The sequence below is a fragment of the Lepisosteus oculatus genome, chromosome 13 (assembly GCF_040954835.1).
Source record: "Lepisosteus oculatus isolate fLepOcu1 chromosome 13, fLepOcu1.hap2, whole genome shotgun sequence".
Classification (NCBI taxonomy): Eukaryota; Metazoa; Chordata; class Actinopteri; order Semionotiformes; family Lepisosteidae; genus Lepisosteus; species Lepisosteus oculatus.
Genome location: NC_090708.1, coordinates 19,463,187 through 19,483,116, shown reverse-complemented (window position 1 = coordinate 19,483,116; position 19,930 = coordinate 19,463,187). Strand labels below are relative to the sequence as shown.

The 19,930-nt window shown below is 44.1% G+C and overlaps 1 protein-coding gene across 6 annotated transcripts in view; it reads left to right on the top strand.

Moving 5' to 3' along the window:
• Positions 1 to 19,930, top strand: part of LOC102694240 (diacylglycerol kinase delta) — a 48,615-nt gene that overhangs the window by 12,914 nt on the left and 15,771 nt on the right. For 4 of the 6 annotated variants that reach the window (XM_069197511.1, XM_069197515.1, XM_069197510.1 and 1 more), the window contains 16 exons: positions 5,096 to 5,200; positions 5,898 to 6,030; positions 11,144 to 11,250; positions 11,922 to 12,047; positions 12,856 to 12,958; positions 13,636 to 13,798; positions 14,042 to 14,150; positions 14,920 to 15,059; positions 15,623 to 15,707; positions 16,006 to 16,127; positions 16,531 to 16,630; positions 17,093 to 17,360; positions 17,894 to 18,052; positions 18,566 to 18,694; positions 19,015 to 19,111; positions 19,817 to 19,927. In XM_069197511.1, the coding sequence (XP_069053612.1) occupies positions 5,096 to 5,200; positions 5,898 to 6,030; positions 11,144 to 11,250; positions 11,922 to 12,047; positions 12,856 to 12,958; positions 13,636 to 13,798; positions 14,042 to 14,150; positions 14,920 to 15,059; positions 15,623 to 15,707; positions 16,006 to 16,127; positions 16,531 to 16,630; positions 17,093 to 17,360; positions 17,894 to 18,052; positions 18,566 to 18,694; positions 19,015 to 19,111; positions 19,817 to 19,927 (2,057 nt within the window). The remainder of the gene's footprint in view (positions 1 to 5,095; positions 5,201 to 5,897; positions 6,031 to 11,143; positions 11,251 to 11,921; positions 12,048 to 12,855; positions 12,959 to 13,635; positions 13,799 to 14,041; positions 14,151 to 14,919; positions 15,060 to 15,622; positions 15,708 to 16,005; positions 16,128 to 16,530; positions 16,631 to 17,092; positions 17,361 to 17,893; positions 18,053 to 18,565; positions 18,695 to 19,014; positions 19,112 to 19,816; positions 19,928 to 19,930) is intronic. The other 2 variants (XM_069197513.1, XM_069197512.1) reach the window with 1 other exon arrangement.

The window sequence follows — 19,930 nt, the reverse complement described above, 5'->3', positions numbered from 1 at the left end:
TTCATACTGTATGTATTTACACAACCTTGTAAAATGTGCAGAGTGAAGAAATAATTGTTTTGTTAATGTTTGTTTGAATTCAGAAATCCAGAGAGAAGTATTGAGGAACTGTGCCAGTTTTAAGATAACACTATTATTGTAGAAGGTGGGGTACTGTTTCCTCTTTCACTGCTTGATAGAGTGCAAGTGATACCCAGCATGTTTTTGTTGGATAATTGTAATTCAGTTTTTTTTTTACCTTTTCTGGCTGGGGGTTCTTTTTTCCAAAGAATCACTCTCATTAATGAGCCCCGGCTGTTTCCACTTGATTGCATTTATTAATGGAGTCATTAATCCACTGTTTTCTCAGTAGATGTGCTATGCTTCTTGGTTTTGTACATTGTTACACTTGGGCTGAAAAGTCACTCCTTTTTCCTGGATATAGATAGGGACACCTGGGGACCCACAGGCCCTTTCATCGGCAGTTCTAATTAAAATGCAAGGAGTTTTGACTAACAAAGCAAGTCCGTTTTGCTCTCTAAACTTTTTGTTTGTGGTTTGTTGAAAAACAAAAAGGCGATGGGATTCCTCAGTACAGATTAGATTCAGCTCAGATATCCACGTCTTGTGCCTCACACACAAACCTAGTTCAGAGCACGTGCCTGAGCTGGTCTGTATCCAGTAATCACAGTAATCACAGTAATCCTTGCCAGTCTCTGCGCCAGCTGCATCCTTAAAGGGTGCTTCATATAAACCCTTCCTTTCCTGTTATTTAATATCTAATTTGCTGCATATCCTGTCTTGTGTCTGCTGTCTTTCGTTAGCTGCTGTTTTTACCCAGTTTCGTGGCCGGGCTAAATTTAACATTCAAAGAAGAACAGATTGTGAAGTGCCATTTAAGCAGATAAAGCCCTCTTAATGTATGCCTGATTTTGTGTTGCGGGGAGTTAAATCGGCGTCCCTCTCCATAGCAATTTAATCCAATTCGTGGTTTGCAATTTGAAAGGTTTCCTTGAGACTGTAGTGATGAGACAGAAGAACAAACATAGGCCAAGTGTTTCATGGGGTTTTATTCCTACACACCCATGAAGATATTAAATAAACACGTGCTCCCTACTAGTATGCAAGGGTTTGCAGCTTGTGTAGTTACTGCTTTGTAATAGGAGTCCGATTTTCACCTCTCTTGTTACAACCCCCCTGATACCATTTCATCTTGTCTCGACAAGAGCTATTCTAACATGCCACTCGATGCCAAAACGTGGGTTAAAGAATGTTGCTGGTGTTGCAGCTTGGATCTGATATACTGTGAACGGTTCAGGGTTTGATCATGTCTAATAACTGGTGATTTGGTGATTTTGGTGGTTTTGTTTCAGTGACTTCCTTCCAGAAAGTAGAACGGAATGTGCTCTGCATGAAGACCTCTGTTCTCATAGTGACGTCTTGCAGAGGAAAGGTTTTATGCTGTTTTTTTTCTCCTTTCTAATTTGGCCAGCGGTGATGAAGTCACTCCTTCAGCGAATTTCCTCCCCATCTGCTCCAATGTTCCTCTTCTCATTCCAGTCATTGTTGTGTTCGAATCCCATGTTCAGTAACAGAGCAGCAGGCATACTGGTACTGGCTACTTAATCGTTTTTTTTTGCCTTTGCTTGCGTCATGATTAGCTGTCCGAGAGAATCTAGTAGGGTGCCATTTGGCTGTTGTAAAAGTAGTTGCCAAGGATGTATAAAAACTGGAGAAGAATAAGTTCAGTGGAAGAACAGATGAGCTTGACATTCTCTATGTGTGGTTAATGTTATGTGTTAAGTCAAGAGCATTAATATGTAATCATGCTTTGTTCTATAAAGCTGTAAAAATGTGTGTGAAGCAACGCCACGACTTAAAACAGTTTCTTATTGCAGAACGTAATAGAAAGTGGACAAAGTCCTGTGTGTTCTTTCTCCATGTAAACCGTTTTTTTCCCCCCGAAGCCTTGGTCTTTAACGACATTGATACAGATCTTGTGATGCAGTCTCAGCCCAGCTAACCAGGTTGATGTGACACAATTTTGTTTCTCGCTGAACATTAGTTCACATTTCCTGAAGATTGTGCCCTCTTTCCATGTGGGGATTCCTAATTGATCAGTCAGGGTCAGAATAAATTTATAGCCTCATATTAGCGACTGAACATTTTATTCATCATCAGGATTAGAGCAGCCACTAACAACCTGTTTGATTTCTTAGAAACGCAACTCCCCTGTTGAATACACATTCTTCATTTTCCCACTTTACAAGAAAATGTAATCCTCTCTGGTGGTATAGATGCTATGTGTGGAAGATCTTTCATTCTCTAAAGGGAGAAGGGGCATGCTAACAAATCTGTGCACAGATCGCGGGGTCAGCTGCAGTCAGAGGTCACTACAGTTCCTCAGAACGCCGGAGTGCCTGGGGAAAGATGGGTGACTATTTTTACCAGCCTGAGGAACAGAGTGCTCTTTGTCTCCCGGCTGGAGAGAGTGGAAGTCGATTAGCATGCTGACGTCCACGCTGTTAAAAGTTTCTTGCCTCTTTCCTTTTCCAAGCATGTGACAGCTATACTGAATACTGGCAGCACATATCGGCTTAAGGTGCCATAATTTAATTTACAGAACATCAAAAGAATGTTATCACTTATAACTGCAAGAACTTCTGAAAGTTATCAGCAGAATGGCAAGATCTTTTCTGTATATATGATGTGTGCTGACCATTGAATATACATGACATGGATTAATGAATCATGCGGATCAACATTTGTCATCAATAGAAATGATTAGTACATCTCCTGTGAAAGTCACAAGTTGATAGTTTGCATTATCACAGCAGGAAGCAATGTAAGCTACACAAATGCAATGTATGCTTTGCACCATATTCCAGATGTGCCTTAGATCCTGGACAAGTACATACCTGTTCACTGGTCTCTGAGCCGTAGATGCCACACATTGTCACTGTTCAACCCCCAGATGTTCAGTGGGAATCAAGCCAGTTGTGTGGGATAACTGTCTTGTGCGTTCTCCTGCTGGAATGTCGTCTCATCAGGATGATCCCACAGGAAGGACAGCAGATGAGGTCCCAGGTCTTGTTCAGTGTTCTACAAGTGGAGTTCTGTAGCAACACGACACTCCTTCCCAGACCATCACACTTGAACCTGCTTGTTGATTAGTCTCTTTAGGCAGACAATTAACATAGTTCTGCACATCTATGCTATACTCACTGATTAAACAAATGTTGGCAAAAAATCCTGATATTGTACCTCCTTAAAGAGGTTCTGCATCTGTTAGCAAATCCACCTAGACTTACTGAGTCAATTTTCCAGATGCAGGAAGGTGGTGTTTTCTCAATATGTGGGAAAATTGGTTCCTTTCTGTATTTTACTTTGGTTTTTTTTTTTCACTTGCCTCTTCATGCAGCAGGTAAAATCGCTTCATCACCTGTATCCGGTCAACTCTCTCACTAATGAAGTCACAATACAAACATGCCGTGTACAATAAAAACCTAACTACCCAGCATCCACAGGAAATTAGGAGTGTTGAATATTGCACTGTTGCAGGACACATACGCCAGGGCCAATTTTCCCAGAAGCCACTTAACAAGCCAGTATGTTATTGGAGTGTGGGAGGAAACCAGAGCACCCAGAGGAAACCCTTACGAGCATGGGGAGAACATACAAACTCCACACAGATGGCAGCACAGGATTTGAGCCCAGGGTCCCAACACTGAGGGAAGGCAATGCTAACCAGTGCGCCACCCAATTCTGCAAGCATACAGAGGCAGTTAGATCCCAACAACGAGCACAGAAGAGAGGGTACACACACGAGGCAGTGAGGATCAAGACTGAGGCTGCAAGCAGGGTGTCAAATGGTGTAAATAGATTTCAACCGAAATTTAGGCAAAGATGATACACTGTGTCTGTGCTAAGATGGATGTAATTGAGCTCTCCGGATGACAGCCGCAACAGAAAGCATAACCCGATTAGAATCGGCCGTTTTTCCGAATAGCATAGGATGATCATTTATGGTCTTTGGGAGAAAGTGCTGATTAGTAGATCATTTAGGTAACTAAAGGGCTGGATTGTAAAGCTTTTGTTGTACTCTATTTTCTTGTAATGCTTAGCATGTAATCACTGTACACATGAGTATGTTTTAGAAATATAATGACTTGGCAATGGAAAGGGCCAGTAGTGTGTGGCGGGGTTAAATTACGTTGAAGGGAGTGTGCGTCTCGGAGAGGAACAAGATGGTGTGAGCAAGGCTCTTCCCTGCATAGACAAAATCTGACTTGTTCATCCAAGAGCACATTAAAAGCTAAGATCTCACCAAGCACGTCTGGAAAACATGCTGATGCCCATGAAAAACCTGGGACACTTAACTGATGTGAATGATTTCAAACTGACTTTACAGACGGAGACTGCTGAAAGTCATAATATTCTTTTGCATGTGGTTGGCTTAATTTCCCCTACTGATTGTTGTCGTATGAAAATGTTGAGAGCTGTACTTAACTTTGCAAGCTGGCATTATAAGTACAGAGTGCATTTTTTCATTCAAAAGACAAATGTACAAAGAATCCGTATACTAAGCTGTGATATTTCAAACATTTCTGTGACGTCATTACATTCGTTTTCCAGTCCCGTTGGCGTTCTCGTATTTGTTATATTCTGCGAAAATGGCGGCTGTCCAGTAGCATTGCGTAGCTGTGGGTGTCTCTGAGAGTTCAGAATGTGACCCCGGTCGGCCCCAGGATGCCTTTCCCACAGATATTTGGCAGCCATTCTTTAGCATTTTCTACATTAACAGCATTAGACTGTGAGCTACAGCACTGAAAATATGCCCCCACTTCAAAAGCTGCTGTTGAGTTTCAGAAAGCTGGGATTTCTGCCCAAGTAAGTCCGCCTCTACCTCCCTGCGCTACATCTGTCGAAATTAATTCTGTGCTTCTCTCTGCACTTTGCCGTTTCCCCAAGTGTGCGAAGTGTACTGCGGTGGTAGGACAGGAGTGCCAGATTCGTTACGCACACCGGCTCAGCTGCGGTTTCGTCTTGACTTTGGACCCTCCTCGATCTCCCATGAGCCCCCACTCAAGCCCCTGCCACCTTGCTCCCTTTCCAGATCATCACGCCGTGCCGGAAGCTGATCCTGTGTGCCGAGAACCGCAAAGAAATGGAGGACTGGATCGCAGCATTGAAGAGCGTTCAGAACCGGGAACACTTTGAGGTGAAATTAGTCCCCACACACACAAAAAACCCTGCCCCCATCCCTGGTGGTGCCAGAGCCACCTACTGTCTGAACTAGCCCATTCAGCTTTCATCTCTTTTATTTTTAAATGCAGGCCATTTAATCTATAAAATTTCAAAGCATGTTGTGACCCTTAAACAGAAGGCACAATTATATGTGTAATTAATAAGAAACTTCCTGGGAGAATACAGTTCTATACACATTTTAGATATCTATCTAAATAACCACCACTAATATATAACGCCAAATTTATTTGCACACTCAAAGCAGTTTTGACTGTGATGGAGAGTAAGTGAATTAGGTAAGTGATTTGTCTGTAGGCAAGTAACAGCTATTGGTCTTGTAGCAGTTTTCTGGGTCTTAAAGATGTTAATGATTTTGGGACTGTGTGTATCTCTGCCATGGTTGGCCATGACAGAGCAGGTTCATTGTTTAGATGTTGCGTTCGGACAGGCATAAAATACGAATCCAGATGCGATGCCCATTTGAAGGGGTGTCCCAAGGGGAACTTGAAGAACACAGGGGTGCAAAGGAAATGTGGGCTCTTTAAACAAGAGAGAAAAGTCTGACGTATTCATTTTGTAAGCGGACACTGGCGCTGTTTTAACTCATTTGATTCTTTCCTAGCTGTGAGATGTTGCGGCGGTGCTAACTGGTGCTCTGTGCTGTCTTCCAGTCCACCCAGTACAGCATGGACCATTTCTCAGGGATGCACAACTGGTACGCCTGCTCTCACGCGCGCCCCACCTACTGCAACGTGTGTCGAGAGGCTCTGTCGGGGGTCACCTCTCACGGATTGTCCTGTGAAGGTATGGTATGACTGCAGCACAATGCGGCTAGGAGCAAGCTTCACAGACAGTGTCCTACTCAGAGGCCGGAACTGTAGTCAGCATAGACTAATGGTCTTGCAAATCCACTTTGAAGAACCAACACATCACTGACTGCTGTGATTTTAGGGTTCGGTGGTTGTATTTCTTTGCGTTCCCTAGTTGTCAGTTGTGTGAAGAGCGATCTTGTTCCTGTTAAGTCCCAGTCTTTTCTCCGAGTGTTTTCAGCCTTCGTTTTGGTTTCGCTAAAGGGCACAGCCAGTGACGTGTGAGGGCACATCATTTTATGATGATAAATAAGCTCCGTGGTTCTGGAACACAGCTTTGACGTTGTTCCTACTGCCAAGCGAAGTCAGTGGGCATCTTGCCAGCCTGTTTCATATAAAAAAAACTTCCCAGGTCGGTCAGTGTTCTTTAGAAATGAAATTTGTATGGTTTTCTTACAGTAACATTGAGTCATCCTTTTGTGTGTGGTGGCCTTATTAGGCTCAAATTTTAAAAAAAAGGAATGCAGAGATGATAGGAGCGAAGAGTAGAATCTGTGTAACATCTTTGCCGTTATAGTCAGTAATGGGTATATCAAATACCTGTTTGTGAAGATACTGATGGACTGAATTTCCTACACTAATATGTGATTTCATATCCATTCCTAGAAGATTTATACTTTGCCCTGTTGTATTGGTGTTTCAAGCCTCTCCTTGCCTCTCGCCCTTTGAGCTCCTCTCTGTTTTTTGCACTCTGAAGTCTGATATGTAAGGTGTTTGTTTAACAGGTCACTTAGGGTTTGCTCAAGAATACTGCACCTTTGATATACACCTGCCTGATTTCTAAACATGATAGTTTTGGAATCTGGAAAATAATCACATGGTATTGTAAGCTGCCTCTGTACCTCATGATGAGAGAACTGTTCTGCCAAGACCTTTTTATAGTCTTGCAACTATAGCAGCAGTATTGCTATGGACACGAGCAGGATTCATTAGCAAACAGGGTTAAGAACAAGTAAGACGCCTTGGTGTTTTTCTTTTGATTCATGTGTTCCATTGCAACACGTGTGTGCAGGTGCACCAAGTCAGATCTTTTTGATGACTGTTTTTTTTCTGATGCATACTGTGCCAGTTTTAAGATAACACTATTATTGTAGAAGGTGTAGTGATTTGGGGGCGTCTGCACTTCTGATTGTGTACTTTTTGTATGTGTTTGTCCTTATTGATTTCAATCAAGTTTAGCATCCACTCAGTTCTTTCTTGAATAAACAGTTTTCACTTGTTTCTCTGTGTCCCTTATGCTCCTTCTAAAATTATTGGGGACAGCAAAGTGAAAACCGATTATTTTTTGCAGTTTGTGATTGTGAAATTAATGAATGTTTTAGTTTTGGTAATTCAATTAATACAATTGATCACATTAGTACAAAAAAAAACTTTTACGTTCAATCCAGAAATACTTTGAATTTTTGGGGGGTGTCAGATCTGCTCAATTGGATTTAAATCTGCAGATTGACGACCAGATTTTCAATTTTTTCCTGCTAGTGAACTCCCATGTTTTGGGCCACTGTAGTGCTGCATGGTGAAGCACCACCCTTTAAATATGGGTGCACTTTCATCTACATGAGAAGATGAAATGTTTTGTGTAAACTTCAGAATTCATTTTGCTGCTGCCATTGTTAATTACAGTAAATCATCAATCCAGATGAGTGAGTTGGTCCCAGAGGTGCCCATTCACGTCCAGTCCGGGACTCATAGCTGCTGTAGTTTTGTTTGGAACATTTGCAGGTGTATCTTGAGATAATCTGTGTATAAGACATTGTTCCAAAACTCATCAGTCCATTTTCTAACTGCTTCTTTCGATTCCCGGACAAAGGGGAGACAGAGCCTATACTGGCAAGCAGCGAGCATAAGGCAGGATATACCCTGGATGGGCCACTAGTTTATCACAGGACACACACAGACACGCATTCTCAGACCAGGGCCAGTTTTCCCTGAGCCCAGTTAAGCTACCAGTATATTTTTGGATTATGTGAGGATTCTGAAGCACCTGGAGGAAACCCATGTGAACATGCAAACTCCACACAGATAGCACCCCAGGTCCAGAATTGATCACAGGGCCCCAGCGCTGAGAGGCAGTGCTACTAATCACTGCTCCACTGTGCTGGCTTTTCCTTGCTCATCTTTTTGCTTACTGCAAATTCTGAAGCACAGCAGAAGTAGTGTCATGTCTTCAGCATAAATGACCGCCTCTGTAGCTGGAATTAGATTTAAATCCAATTGAGCAGCATTTTACACACAAGAAAAATTTTACAAGCATTTTACAAGACAAAATAAAGAAGTCTGGGCACCCCATGAATGGATAAGAGCTCAGTGTCTGCAGCAAAGCAGCTCCAAGATTACCCAAGGAGTTTGTTGAGCTCACTGTGTTGCAGACCTCAAAAAGTCTATAGGAGAAGCACAACTAAATAATGACTACTGTACTTTGAAATTCTCTGCCCCAATACATATGGTCATTTGACATTGAGGTTGAACACAAAGTGCGTATTTGTTCTTATATGGTCAAATGTTTCTAAGGAATTGCTTTAAAATATAATGTACATTTACTTATCATTCATTTCATCTCAAAACAACAAACAGAAATTGCTTGACTGTAAAACAAAAATAACTCTGTACTTTGTTGTCTCAGTATCTTTGGAAGAGCTTCCCAGAGTTCAGAGCAAAAGTTTACCATTTCCAGAAAACAGATTTTAAAGGAATGCGACAAATAGCAGGATATGAAATCAGTAGAAAATCGATGGTAACAGTTTAAACAGATTCTACTTAAAGCTCAGAACGATTTTTTTATTCCAAAATTGAATAACATCATAAGCCAAAAAAACAGTGCCCCAGATGGTTCAAGAAAACGATGAGGAAGAATTATAACAGAAAAGAGTGCTTTACAAAGCCAGCAGGATCGAATTTAACATAGCCCGATGTATTGCAGGTACAGGTCAAAAGGAATATTGCAATTGAGGCTAAAATTAATAAAAAGTTCTTCCAGTACTCCGACTGAAAAAGAACTCTCGAGGATGAAGTAAAATATTTCCCGGAGAATAATGGGAAACTTCTTGACAACAAAAGCGAAATGGCTGATGTACTCAGGAGTATTTCTCTTAGGTGTTCACTAGGGAAGATGTCAACAACAGGCCTCAGGCAGTGGAAGTACCAGGCTCTGTACTGGATACTGCTAGAACAGAAGAGGGAGAGTGTATTAGATACTAGAAGCACTGAAGATTAATGAATCCCCAGGGCCCGATGGTATCTAACCAATTGTAGTTAAGGAAAAAAGAGACGTTATTCAGAAGCCATTGACGCAACTCTTCCAAAAGTCCCTTAAGACAGGGGTCATACTCGGGGACTGGAGAAATGCCAGTGTAGTGTCCATCCATAAGAAAAGTGGGAAAAATGAACTATGTAATTATAGACCTATGATTCCAAGTCATGTGGCACACAAGGTCAAGGAAATGATTATTTCAAGATGATCACCTGTGGGGAAATTATATCCTAGGAAAGAAATAGAAAAGCATTTAGAAAAGGAAGGCCTTGCCTTGAATTGAATTGTTGAATTGTTAGGGTTCTTTGAGCAAGCATCTACAGTAATGAATATACCAAGGGCTTACGTTTTTATTTAGATTTTCAATTAATTATTAATTCTCAAATTGCAGTAGGTAGGTATTCAAGTAGATGAGTGTTTGGATTGAGAATCAGTTATGAAACAGAGAATGGAGGGTACAGGTAAGGGGTGCATACTCCTATTGAGCTGATGTACCCAGCAAAGCACCACAGGACTCTGTATTAGAGCCACTACTGCTCTTAATTTATCTCAGTGATCACAGAATAGTTATTGAATGAATCATGTTTGTAGACAGTTTCAATTTCAACACTGTAGAAGCTGCAAATCAAATTAATAAAAGATGTAGGTAATACCACTACAGGTAGTAATAAGATAGCTTATAAATACCAAGAAGGAATTGCTAAGTTAGAAGAGGCTTATGATAAAAAAAGAGTTGTTTACGTTGCCGCATCATTTACATCTTGTGGGCAACGTGGGGAAGCAATTAAAAAGAAAAGACAAACCAAATGCTAGAATATATAGGTAAAAATGTATAATTTGAATCTAGTAAAGCCTTATTTAGAATGTGTTTCACAGTTTTGGCTACAACATTATAGGACCGATATTGCTACTTTGGGATCAGTGCAGAGAAGAGCAAGCTAGTGGGAACAGCACTTCAGTCTGCAACAGAGAAGACTACGTGGGGACCTGATATAAATATGAAATCTTCTAAGGCACTGACAAAGTCAACTCAGTGGATCTCTTGAGATCCAACAGTGAAACTGTTGGGCCGGGCCCAACAAGGTGTTGAAACGGGCTCAGTGGAAATTAGAGTCAATGAGCCAGGATATGCAGAAATCAAGATTATCTATTTGAAGACCGAAGACTACTGAGAAATACTTCTGAGAGCCTGAGACAAACTCAAAGCAGGGTTAGTGACTCAATGTCTGAGCCCTGAGGACTGATTCCTCAGGGCTTAAATACTGTGCAATGTTCCCTAATTGGCCTGATAGGCCCGGTCTGATCTCGTTGAGGATGGCCCCAGTAAGTCTCCAGCATGTGCGGAATGCGCATTGACAATTGGTGGAGCTAATGCAGCAGTGCTGGATCTCGTTGGGGCATAACAGCAACACAAACCAGAATACACAAGTAGAACCTTCATGGAAGTGCATTTAAATTGAGAACAGGAGGCACTTGTTTACAAGGGGTTGTGGGAATGTGGAACAGCTGATACTCTCTCTTCCATCAGGAAACAGTTAGATGATATTCTTGGATCAATTAACTATCAACTATCAAATGAGCAAAATGGGATGAATCACCTCATCGTGATTGTAGCCTTTCTCACGTTTTTAAACTGAAAGACACTGTGACTCACCATAACTACAGGTGCAACTCGCAGGCTTCAGTGTTTGGTCTCCTGCTTTGTGGTTCTTTGTCTTATTTCTTCTAGTGCTGTGCAGCTGGTTTGGCCAACTCTCTGGGCTGCATGATTCTTGACTGTTTCTCCTTTTGTCTTCAGTGTGTAAGTTCAAAGCCCACAAGCGCTGTGCCATCAGGGCAACCAACAACTGTAAATGGACCACTCTGGCTTCCATCGGCAAGGATATCATCGAGGATGAGGATGGGGTAAGACTGCCTGCTGTGCTCTCTAATGCAGCGTTACTGACACTGGAAGCTCTGCTCAGAATAGTACTCACTGTTGGAGGACCTGAGCTATCTGTCGAGCTTGCCTGCTGAAGGGTCTCTGTACTTGGCCAAAATTCTGTATCAGTTATCGTGTAGGAAAGATTCATCTCGGCCTCTTTTCATCGAACGTACAGCATCAGCAAATAAGTGACAACTCTTAAGAAGAGGGAAGGGGTCGGTTGTAGTTGCAAACCAAAAGAGGCGTTTCAAAATCATCTATAAAGACAACAGGTAAAACGGAGGTCTGTGTAAGTTTGTTCATTCATGAGAAACGTGTACATTTACAAGAAGATGGGCATTTCTAAGTAAGGTTATGATATGGAAACCACAGGCTTGCTAAGCCGAGCAATGTGCAGAGATCGGTAAGAGACTTATGAGAACTGACAGATGTAGCAGATAAGAGAAAGCCACAGATGCGTCTTCAGTGTAAATCTGGAGGCTGTTTTAACCGTGACTGCCGATAAGTGACAATGCGCCCTTTCTTTGAGACGAGAGGTTTCGGAGGAGTTCGGCGTCAGACCGAATACAAACGGCTCAGATTGGGCTTTGAGCTGTTTAAGCTCTGTATTGTGGCGTTTGTGTTGTTTCTCCAATATGTCTGCTCCCTGCAGATTTCCATGCCTCACCAGTGGCTGGAGGGGAACTTGCCGGTCAGCGCCAAGTGCACCGTGTGTGACAAGACCTGTGGCAGTGTACTGCGCCTGCAGGACTGGCGCTGCCTGTGGTGCAAAGCCATGGTAAGACTCCAGCAGCCAGGACCTCTGCTCACAGCCCTGCATCTGATATAATAGAAATCATAGCATAAAGCCCATAATATACACTTTTCAAAAGTGTTTTCAGTGCTTATAGGTCTGGACTGTTTTGTTGTTCTTTCATTAATAAATAACAGTTAATGGCTGGTGATGTTTGTCTTTTAGTTTAAATGTTAAAATGTAAAAAATTATTAAAAGCTGTACTTCTGCGTTTCACAAATGATCATTAATTCTATTCTTGATCTTTTTCTATACAAATCCATAATGGGTGTGTTCGTCATTGCGTGCTTTTTTCATGTACTTCAAATTATATTAAATACAAAACCTTGGGCCCTAGACAAAAGCCTGTAGTCACTGTTAGAAATCCGCCCATCTGTGTTCGAACTGCTTTGTCCAGTTCAGGACCGCAGTGGAGCCAGAGTCTATCCCCACAAGAAATAGGACAGGGCACACTCTGGATGGGACACAAGTCCATCACAGCACAGACACACACACTTTTTCCAGAAGCCAACTCACTTACCAGTATGTTTTTGGACTGTGCGAGGAAATGGGAGTCTCCTTACAGCCAGACTGGTTGTGGGATTCCAGGTCTCTATGAGTAACGTGTTGCCATTCGTGTGTAGTGATTTGTTTTATCTTGCTGTGATCACCCTCAATGCATTATGAAGAGCATTGTCGGTCAGCAGTGGGTTGAGAGAAAGTTTGACACCCTCTAAGAAAGTGTCTTCAAACGTCACATTAGGGGGCAGGATATACATGCAATATTGATTTTGGGATTGTTCCTCTGTCTCAGGTACACACAGCGTGTAAAGAGCTCTTGTCCAATAAGTGTCCGCTGGGTCAGTGCAAAGTGTCCGTCATTCCCCCAACTGCCCTCAACAGTATCGACTCAGACGGTGAGTAATAGCTCTCTGAAGTTATTCTCCATTTTCCTTTAGACAGCTCTATCTTCACTCGATCAGTACAGGCATGGGAGACTTCTAATGAGAATCAAGTTCCTGCTTTGAGTATATATAGGCACACCAGTAGACCATATAAGTCCCTCTGGACTAAAATGTCCTGACTGGTATCCAGTGTAGTGACAGGAAAACCCTACTTCAAGGGTACTGTTCCCATGTTTACATGGCCTCTCAGCTTTGATTTTATTTCTGACTGAATAGCTCTTGCTAGCTGACTAGTTGATGAGCTGATGCTGTATTAGGCACCCCCACAGTTACTGTTGGTTCAGTTGGTTACATTTCAGGCATCACGCCTGAATGATGGCAGCCCTGAAACTCAGAAGCCCATACAGGGTGGATAGCAGTTACAAACCCCATTTGAGCTTTTAAGAACTGAAAGCAAATTTACAAATGCGCCCCAGATAGAAAGCTGAAATCAGTAAGCCTGCGATTAAGCACTTATCTGGCGGAAGAACAGCGTTCCTCCAGGACCGTTTGGGATTGGCCTAGAGGACTTCCGTGAGCGCACAGAATGCCGTTTCGCGGGTTAGAACAGAGATCTGATATAGTAGAGATCTGTGTTTGGCTTTTATGCCAGTGTTCATTCAGTGGTTCCGCTCTCCTCTGCCGGCCAGGTTTCTGGAAGGCCACCTGCCCTCCTTCCTGCACCAGCCCCCTCCTCGTCTTCGTCAACTCCAAGAGCGGCGACAACCAGGGGGTGAAGTTCCTGCGGCGCTTCAAACAGCTGCTCAACCCGGCCCAGGTCTTCGACCTGATGAACGGGGGTCCCCACCTCGGGTAAGACGGACGCCTGCGTCTTCTCCTGGCACTCCCCTCGTTTCCGGCCTGTTTTCGGTCTGGTGCGTGCAGGTGCAGCCCTCGGGCGACTAACACCAGGCTCCGCGGCGTCCGAGGGACTTCCTTCCCTCGCTTGCTTTTTTCCACGTTTCTTCCCCCGGCCGCCGTGTGTGTTTTGTGCTTCTCCTGAGGCGGAGCTCGGAAGCTAAGCGATCTCACCTTTGTGTGTATGTGTGTGGGCAGCTTGCGGCTCTTCCAGAAGTTCGACACTTTTCGCATCCTGGTGTGCGGTGGGGACGGGAGTGTGGGCTGGGTGCTGTCGGAGATTGATGCTCTCACTCTGCACAAGCAGGTATAGGGCCTTTTTCATTCCTCCTTGAGCTTGTGTACGTATATAACCACATAACCATCCCAACTCCCACATTCCTTACCCTTAAAACCAAAACCAAGGCCACTGACGGCAGGGAGTGTGGATGTTTGGAGGCTCCTGTTGCGTTTTTAAATGAGGGGATTGGTAACCGCTACATTTAAGTCGGCTTTTTCATGTGGCCGAATTCAAAAATGCAACAAAGCCTTTTTGTTTTCTCTAACTCACAAAAGGGCATTTCTGATCCGACAGGCAGAAATTCCTAAAATGAGCAAAACAAACATTTAACTTGTGCCTCTGTAACAATGGTTAAAGCGCAGGATATTTTATTTTTCGGACACTGAAGGATCCCAAGTGGACAAAAGTCAGTGTGCAGTGGGGACTGTTTCGGGCTCTTTCAATGTGTTCAGTTGAGTCATACTGCTCTCTAGTGGAAGAAAGCTGCAATAAACTTCCACAGTCAAACATGTCAGTTTTTCTACCTCTTGGTAGATGCGGATAGAGTAAAGATTTAGGTTTAGTTAAGAGTCCCACAGATAGTGGTACATACTGCTCTTCCTGTTCTTTACCTAAACTCCGCATTGGAAACAGTAAAAGTAAGGCAACTGCATTCTTGTGTTCTACACGCCGGAGTTTTAACTCTTGGACCTTTTATGCTCCCGCGCTTTGATAGCTTTGATATTTTTTACATTGAATCTGAGTTGAATTCCTCAGTTTAACGGTCCTGTTGCCCTCCTGCCTCTCTCTGTGGTAGTGCCAGCTGGGTGTGCTGCCCCTGGGCACCGGCAACGACCTGGCGCGGGTGCTGGGCTGGGGCTCGGCCTGTGACGACGACACGCAGCTGCCGCAGATCCTGGAGAAGCTGGAGCGCGCCAGCACCAAGATGCTGGACAGGTGAGGGAAGCGGGCTGACCCTAGGGAATCCACAGTACTGGAGCAGGCTAAACCGACAGCCTTGACTGGCCTCGGGGGTTTTAAAGAGAGTCAGTCCTGCGGGTTCTGTCTCAAATATGACACCAGCTCTTTGTTAGAATCTCTAATGGGGATTCAGAGTGCCTCATCAATTCAAAGAGCAGAACAGATTCTAGACACTGAAGAGCCATGGTTTATATCTGGGCAGTCCCACAAGCAAGAGTGGTTAGAGATTTGTTGTATTTTAGGAGGTCCTGAACTCTGTTGGTACTGGAGATTAAATGTTAGGTCCTGAACACTGCTGGGATTAGGGATTGAAGCTGACAGGGGGATCCTTTGCTCCTGCAATAGTCGCCCCTCCACATTTTAAGGATACCTGCACAACCCCAGAGTACTGTACCTTAGAAGTATTTACTGTACCTTTCCTCTGTCTGTCACTCCTTCTTTACTTTTTTTTTGCTCAGAGTGTGATAAAGAAGCTAATATTCAGTGCTGTGAATGAGAGGATTCTGTATCGATTGTGTGTTTCCACCCCTCGCCTGCAGGTGGAGTATCATGGTGTATGAGACCAAGTTCCCTCGGCAACATTCCACTTCTACCGTCACCGAGGACTGCAGCGAGGACTCCGAGGTACGGCTCGCCACGTGTAGGCCGCACTGTAAATCCTCCCAGAGCCTGGCTGATATGCACTATTGTGCGCCTGCGTGTGTTTACAGGCCTGACAAAAACATGTGCAGGCTCTACACTGATGCTAGAAACTAGTGTTTTGTGCAAGCAAACATTTTGTGTTTCTTTTTATTTCCATATTAAAGACAGCGCAATATAACGCCAGCACCGATTATGGAGAATAATACTTTTCTCTGTTATTTAGGAAAATGAGGTTTTCCCAGAAGAGCAGGTTTTTAACATGGTGTGCTTCTGTTTTAAGCCTGTGTCTGTCGCCTCTCTGCTGAAGGTGCAGCAGATTCTCACCTATGAGGACTCCGTGGCAGCACACCTGTCCAAGATCCTGACCTCGGACCAGCACTCGGTGGTGATTTCCTCAGCCAAGTGAGCGTCTTGGATTCGATGCTAGACCTGTAGTTTAAGCACAACAAAATCACCATTTGATGTACCCTTAAAAAGAAAAGATTTTAAAAACTGGAAGTGTTTCCTTTTTTTTAGCCCGGTATATTCGTATTTGGGGGTGTGCTTTTTATCAGTTTTTCTCGTAACACTCTTTGCTTTTTCTGAACATTTGTTCTTTACCCCCCAAGTGTTGGCAAGTGCTGTGGCAAGAGCCTTTAATAAAAGCAGATTTTTATGCTCCAGCTGGAGTATGCCTTGTTTTCGGGCCCAAAGGCTTGCGATGGGGCGGTGATCACCTCGCCACTAAAACAACTCGACCAGATCCTGAATTTCACCACTGCGCTGTTGCTTGAACTAGGCCTCTGTGTGTGCGCTGTGTCTGCAGGGTGCTGTGTGAGACCGTGAAGGACTTCGTGGCCCGAGTGGGGAAGGCCTACGAGAAGACCCCGGAGAGCTCTGAGGAGTCCGAGGCCATGGCCAAAAAGGTGAGGCCCTGTCCAGCCCAGCCCCTGGAATTTTATTGGTCGATGTGGGAATCTTTAACATCACATTCTACATCAATCTTTACATTTATTTGGCAGTTTTCACCACAGTGTGCTTTATTGGTCAGATCAGTCTAGACTCTATTCTGTTGCAGGCAAAAGCATTGCCACCCTCCGTTACCGACAACGGTATTCAATAACACTGTCGCACCCGTTGCCGACGGCGGGATTCGATGCCCTCCTTCCAGACTGCCTTCAGAAAGCTTGCCTATGTGTGCTAACAGCAATAGGAGCTGCCTAAACGAATACATATTTTTAAAAATGTATCTTTGACATCAGGGTACCGATGCTTTTTTCTGCGGCTGTGTCCGCAACCCGTTGTTGGTTCTCGTGTGGAAAGTGTGCCTGCGGGCGCTCGTGACCTTGCCTCTCCGTTGACTGGCCGTCGCCCTTTCTCCCCGGCAGTGTGGGGTCTTGAAAGAGAAGCTCGACTCGCTGCTCAAGACGCTGAACGAGGAAGCTCAGGCCTCCAGCATGCTGCCCACCCCCCCGCCTACCATAGCGGAGGAGCAGGAAGAAGGGGAGGGGGTGGTGCTGTCCGCGCCAGCTGTCCCGCCGGCGCCCTGCTCCCCTCGCGCGGCCTCCGCCATCTTCAAACCTCGGGAGCAGCTCATGCTAAGAGCCAACAGCCTGAAGAAAGCCATCCGGCAGATCATCGAGCACACGGAGAAGGGTGAGCTCCTCGGCTTTCTCCTCCCCTCTAGGAGACCTCAGAGATTGGCATCATGCTGCCCTTTGTGTCAGAGGGAAGTGTCTAAAGACCATAACAAATGTACTGGGCCTTGTGCATTAAGATTTCATTCTGAAATTGCAAATGCCGCAAAGGCATTGATAAAGTCAATCCACTGAACATTTTTTAAAAAGTGTAAAATGAACTAGAGGCCAGAATTGGATCTATGTGAAAGTGCATTTAAAACCAAGAACAGGAGGCACTTCTATACACAAAGAGTAGTGGGTGTCATGGAGATTTAAGTTACAGCAGTCATGTAGCTGCTATTCTAAAGATTGAATGTTGTCAGGGACAATGAGTTGTGCTTTCTGAATTTACTTGTCTGTTTCTGGAGCTTGACATTGGTCTCTGCCCAGCTGATCGTAACTGTGTCAGGAGGCTGTCACTGGTCATTGTCCAGCTGATCGTGTCTGTCAGGAGCTCGTCACTGGCCAGTGTCCAGCTGATCATGTCTGTATTGATGTGTCGCCATGCAGCTGTGGATGAACAGAACGCCCAGACCCAGGAGCAGGAGGTGTTCGTGCTCAGTCCATCCTTGGAGGAGGAGAGCCGCACAGAAGACAAGCTCTCTCTCCAGTCCTCCCAGAGCGGGAACAACGCCTGCCACAACACCAAGGCCCGGCCCGCTCGCCGAGGTGAGCCTTCTCGGCCCAGTGTCGCTTCCTGCCTGGACAGGAAATAAACTGAGCAGGAAGCCCATAATGCCCTTTTCTAATGAAAGTAAAAATAAACTGAATTTGTCAATTAGACTGAAGCACATGTGCAGTATTAGCACAGGTGAGGTAAAGCAGATCAGGGTTTATTCTTCAAGAAGTCTGAGCAGAATCCTTTTTTATAATCACTTGAAAGGATCCTGAGACAAGTACGAGTGGAAGACCCTCCTCTGGGTCACTTTACAGATATTTTACTATCTTTTGTAGCTTGCATTGGCATGTCTACACTTTGTTGTAAATTCTTGTCTTGGTTCATATTATTTCATATAAGTTAAGATTACTTCTCAATAAATTTGTTTAATAAGAAAATGTATTTTTTTAAGTGCAGTTTTTAACGGCTGTTTTATGTGCAGTGGCTGCAAAAAGTACAAATCTGAAGGATATGGCTCAGGATGGTATATTCACCTGCATCTTGTTTGCATCTTATTTTGACAGTGTCCAAATCACCATGCGAAAAACTGATCAGCAAGGGGAGTTTATCGCTGGGCAGTTCAGCATCGCTCCCAGCACAGACCGGAAACCGGGACAACATGCCAATGCTGAACACCAAAATTCTGTTCCCAAGTATGATTCCTGAATCTGCCCTGTACCTTGTTAATGACAAAGAGTACAACTCTTGTGCTGATGTATATCCTGCTACAGAGGGTAATACTTTGTTAGTCCCAGTACTTAATTCCAGGAGCAAATGTGTTACATTTCGCTTGGTTACCATTATGTACCCGTGTCAGCTCAGTAGACTTTCGGGGGGCTGTCGTCCGCTTCAGGTCAGCCATCTGATCAATCTGACTGTGCTGTGGTTGGCCGCTTACAGAGCGCAACATCAGTGGCCCAGCTTCACAAAAATCACTGTCCTCTCTGACAGCACTGCCCTCTCTTCCTGGCAGATTTGAGAGCAGGCATGTCTGGATCCCTTCCTGGCAGCTCAGTCATCAGCAGACTGCTGGTCAATGCCGACCCCTTCAACTGCGACCCAGAGAACCTGTGAGTATATGTGGAAAAGCAGAGGAAACAGAGTCTTCTTGTTCTTTTTATGTGTAATTTGGAATCATCATATTTCTGCCACACCCACCAGATTTGGAATAGCCAATTAGATTGCCAATTAATTTTGTACACACCCACCAATTTTTGGAATAGCCAATTAGATTGCCAATTAATTTTGTACACACCCACCAATTTTTGGAATAGCCAATTGGGATTGCCAATTATTTTTGTACACACCCACCAACTTTGGAATAGCCAATTGGGATTGCCAATTATTTTTGTCCACTTCCACCAGATTTGGATTTGCCAATTGTGTTTCACTCCTCCGCTTGTAGCTACAAACCCAGCACACGGGGGAGAACAAAAAATTATTGTCAGTCTCTTTTGAGCCACTTGTCTTTTAAGACATAAAGGACACCACAGCTCCTTACTGGAGGTCAGGCGTTGACTGGAGGAGTGACTTGTCCCAAACTAATGGCACCACAAACCTGTGCCCAGGAGGCTGCAGGAGTCACTGTGAACTTGGCCAGTTGTGTGCTGCCAGCTGGGGAATCTTGGTCACAGTTGGCAGGTGCCATGATCTGGGCTCGAAACCATGATCGAATGCAACCTGCTCAATGCCAAGCATTACTACTATTCCCTTGTCTTTTAAAAACATAGTGAACAAGGCAATGTTGAACTGAATTTCTTTTTCCCTCCTGGTAGTGACTGTTACACTGAAAAATGTGTGATGAACAACTACTTTGGAATCGGACTGGATGCAAAAATCTCCCTGGACTTCAACAACAAGCGAGATGAACACCCAGAAAAGTGCAGGTA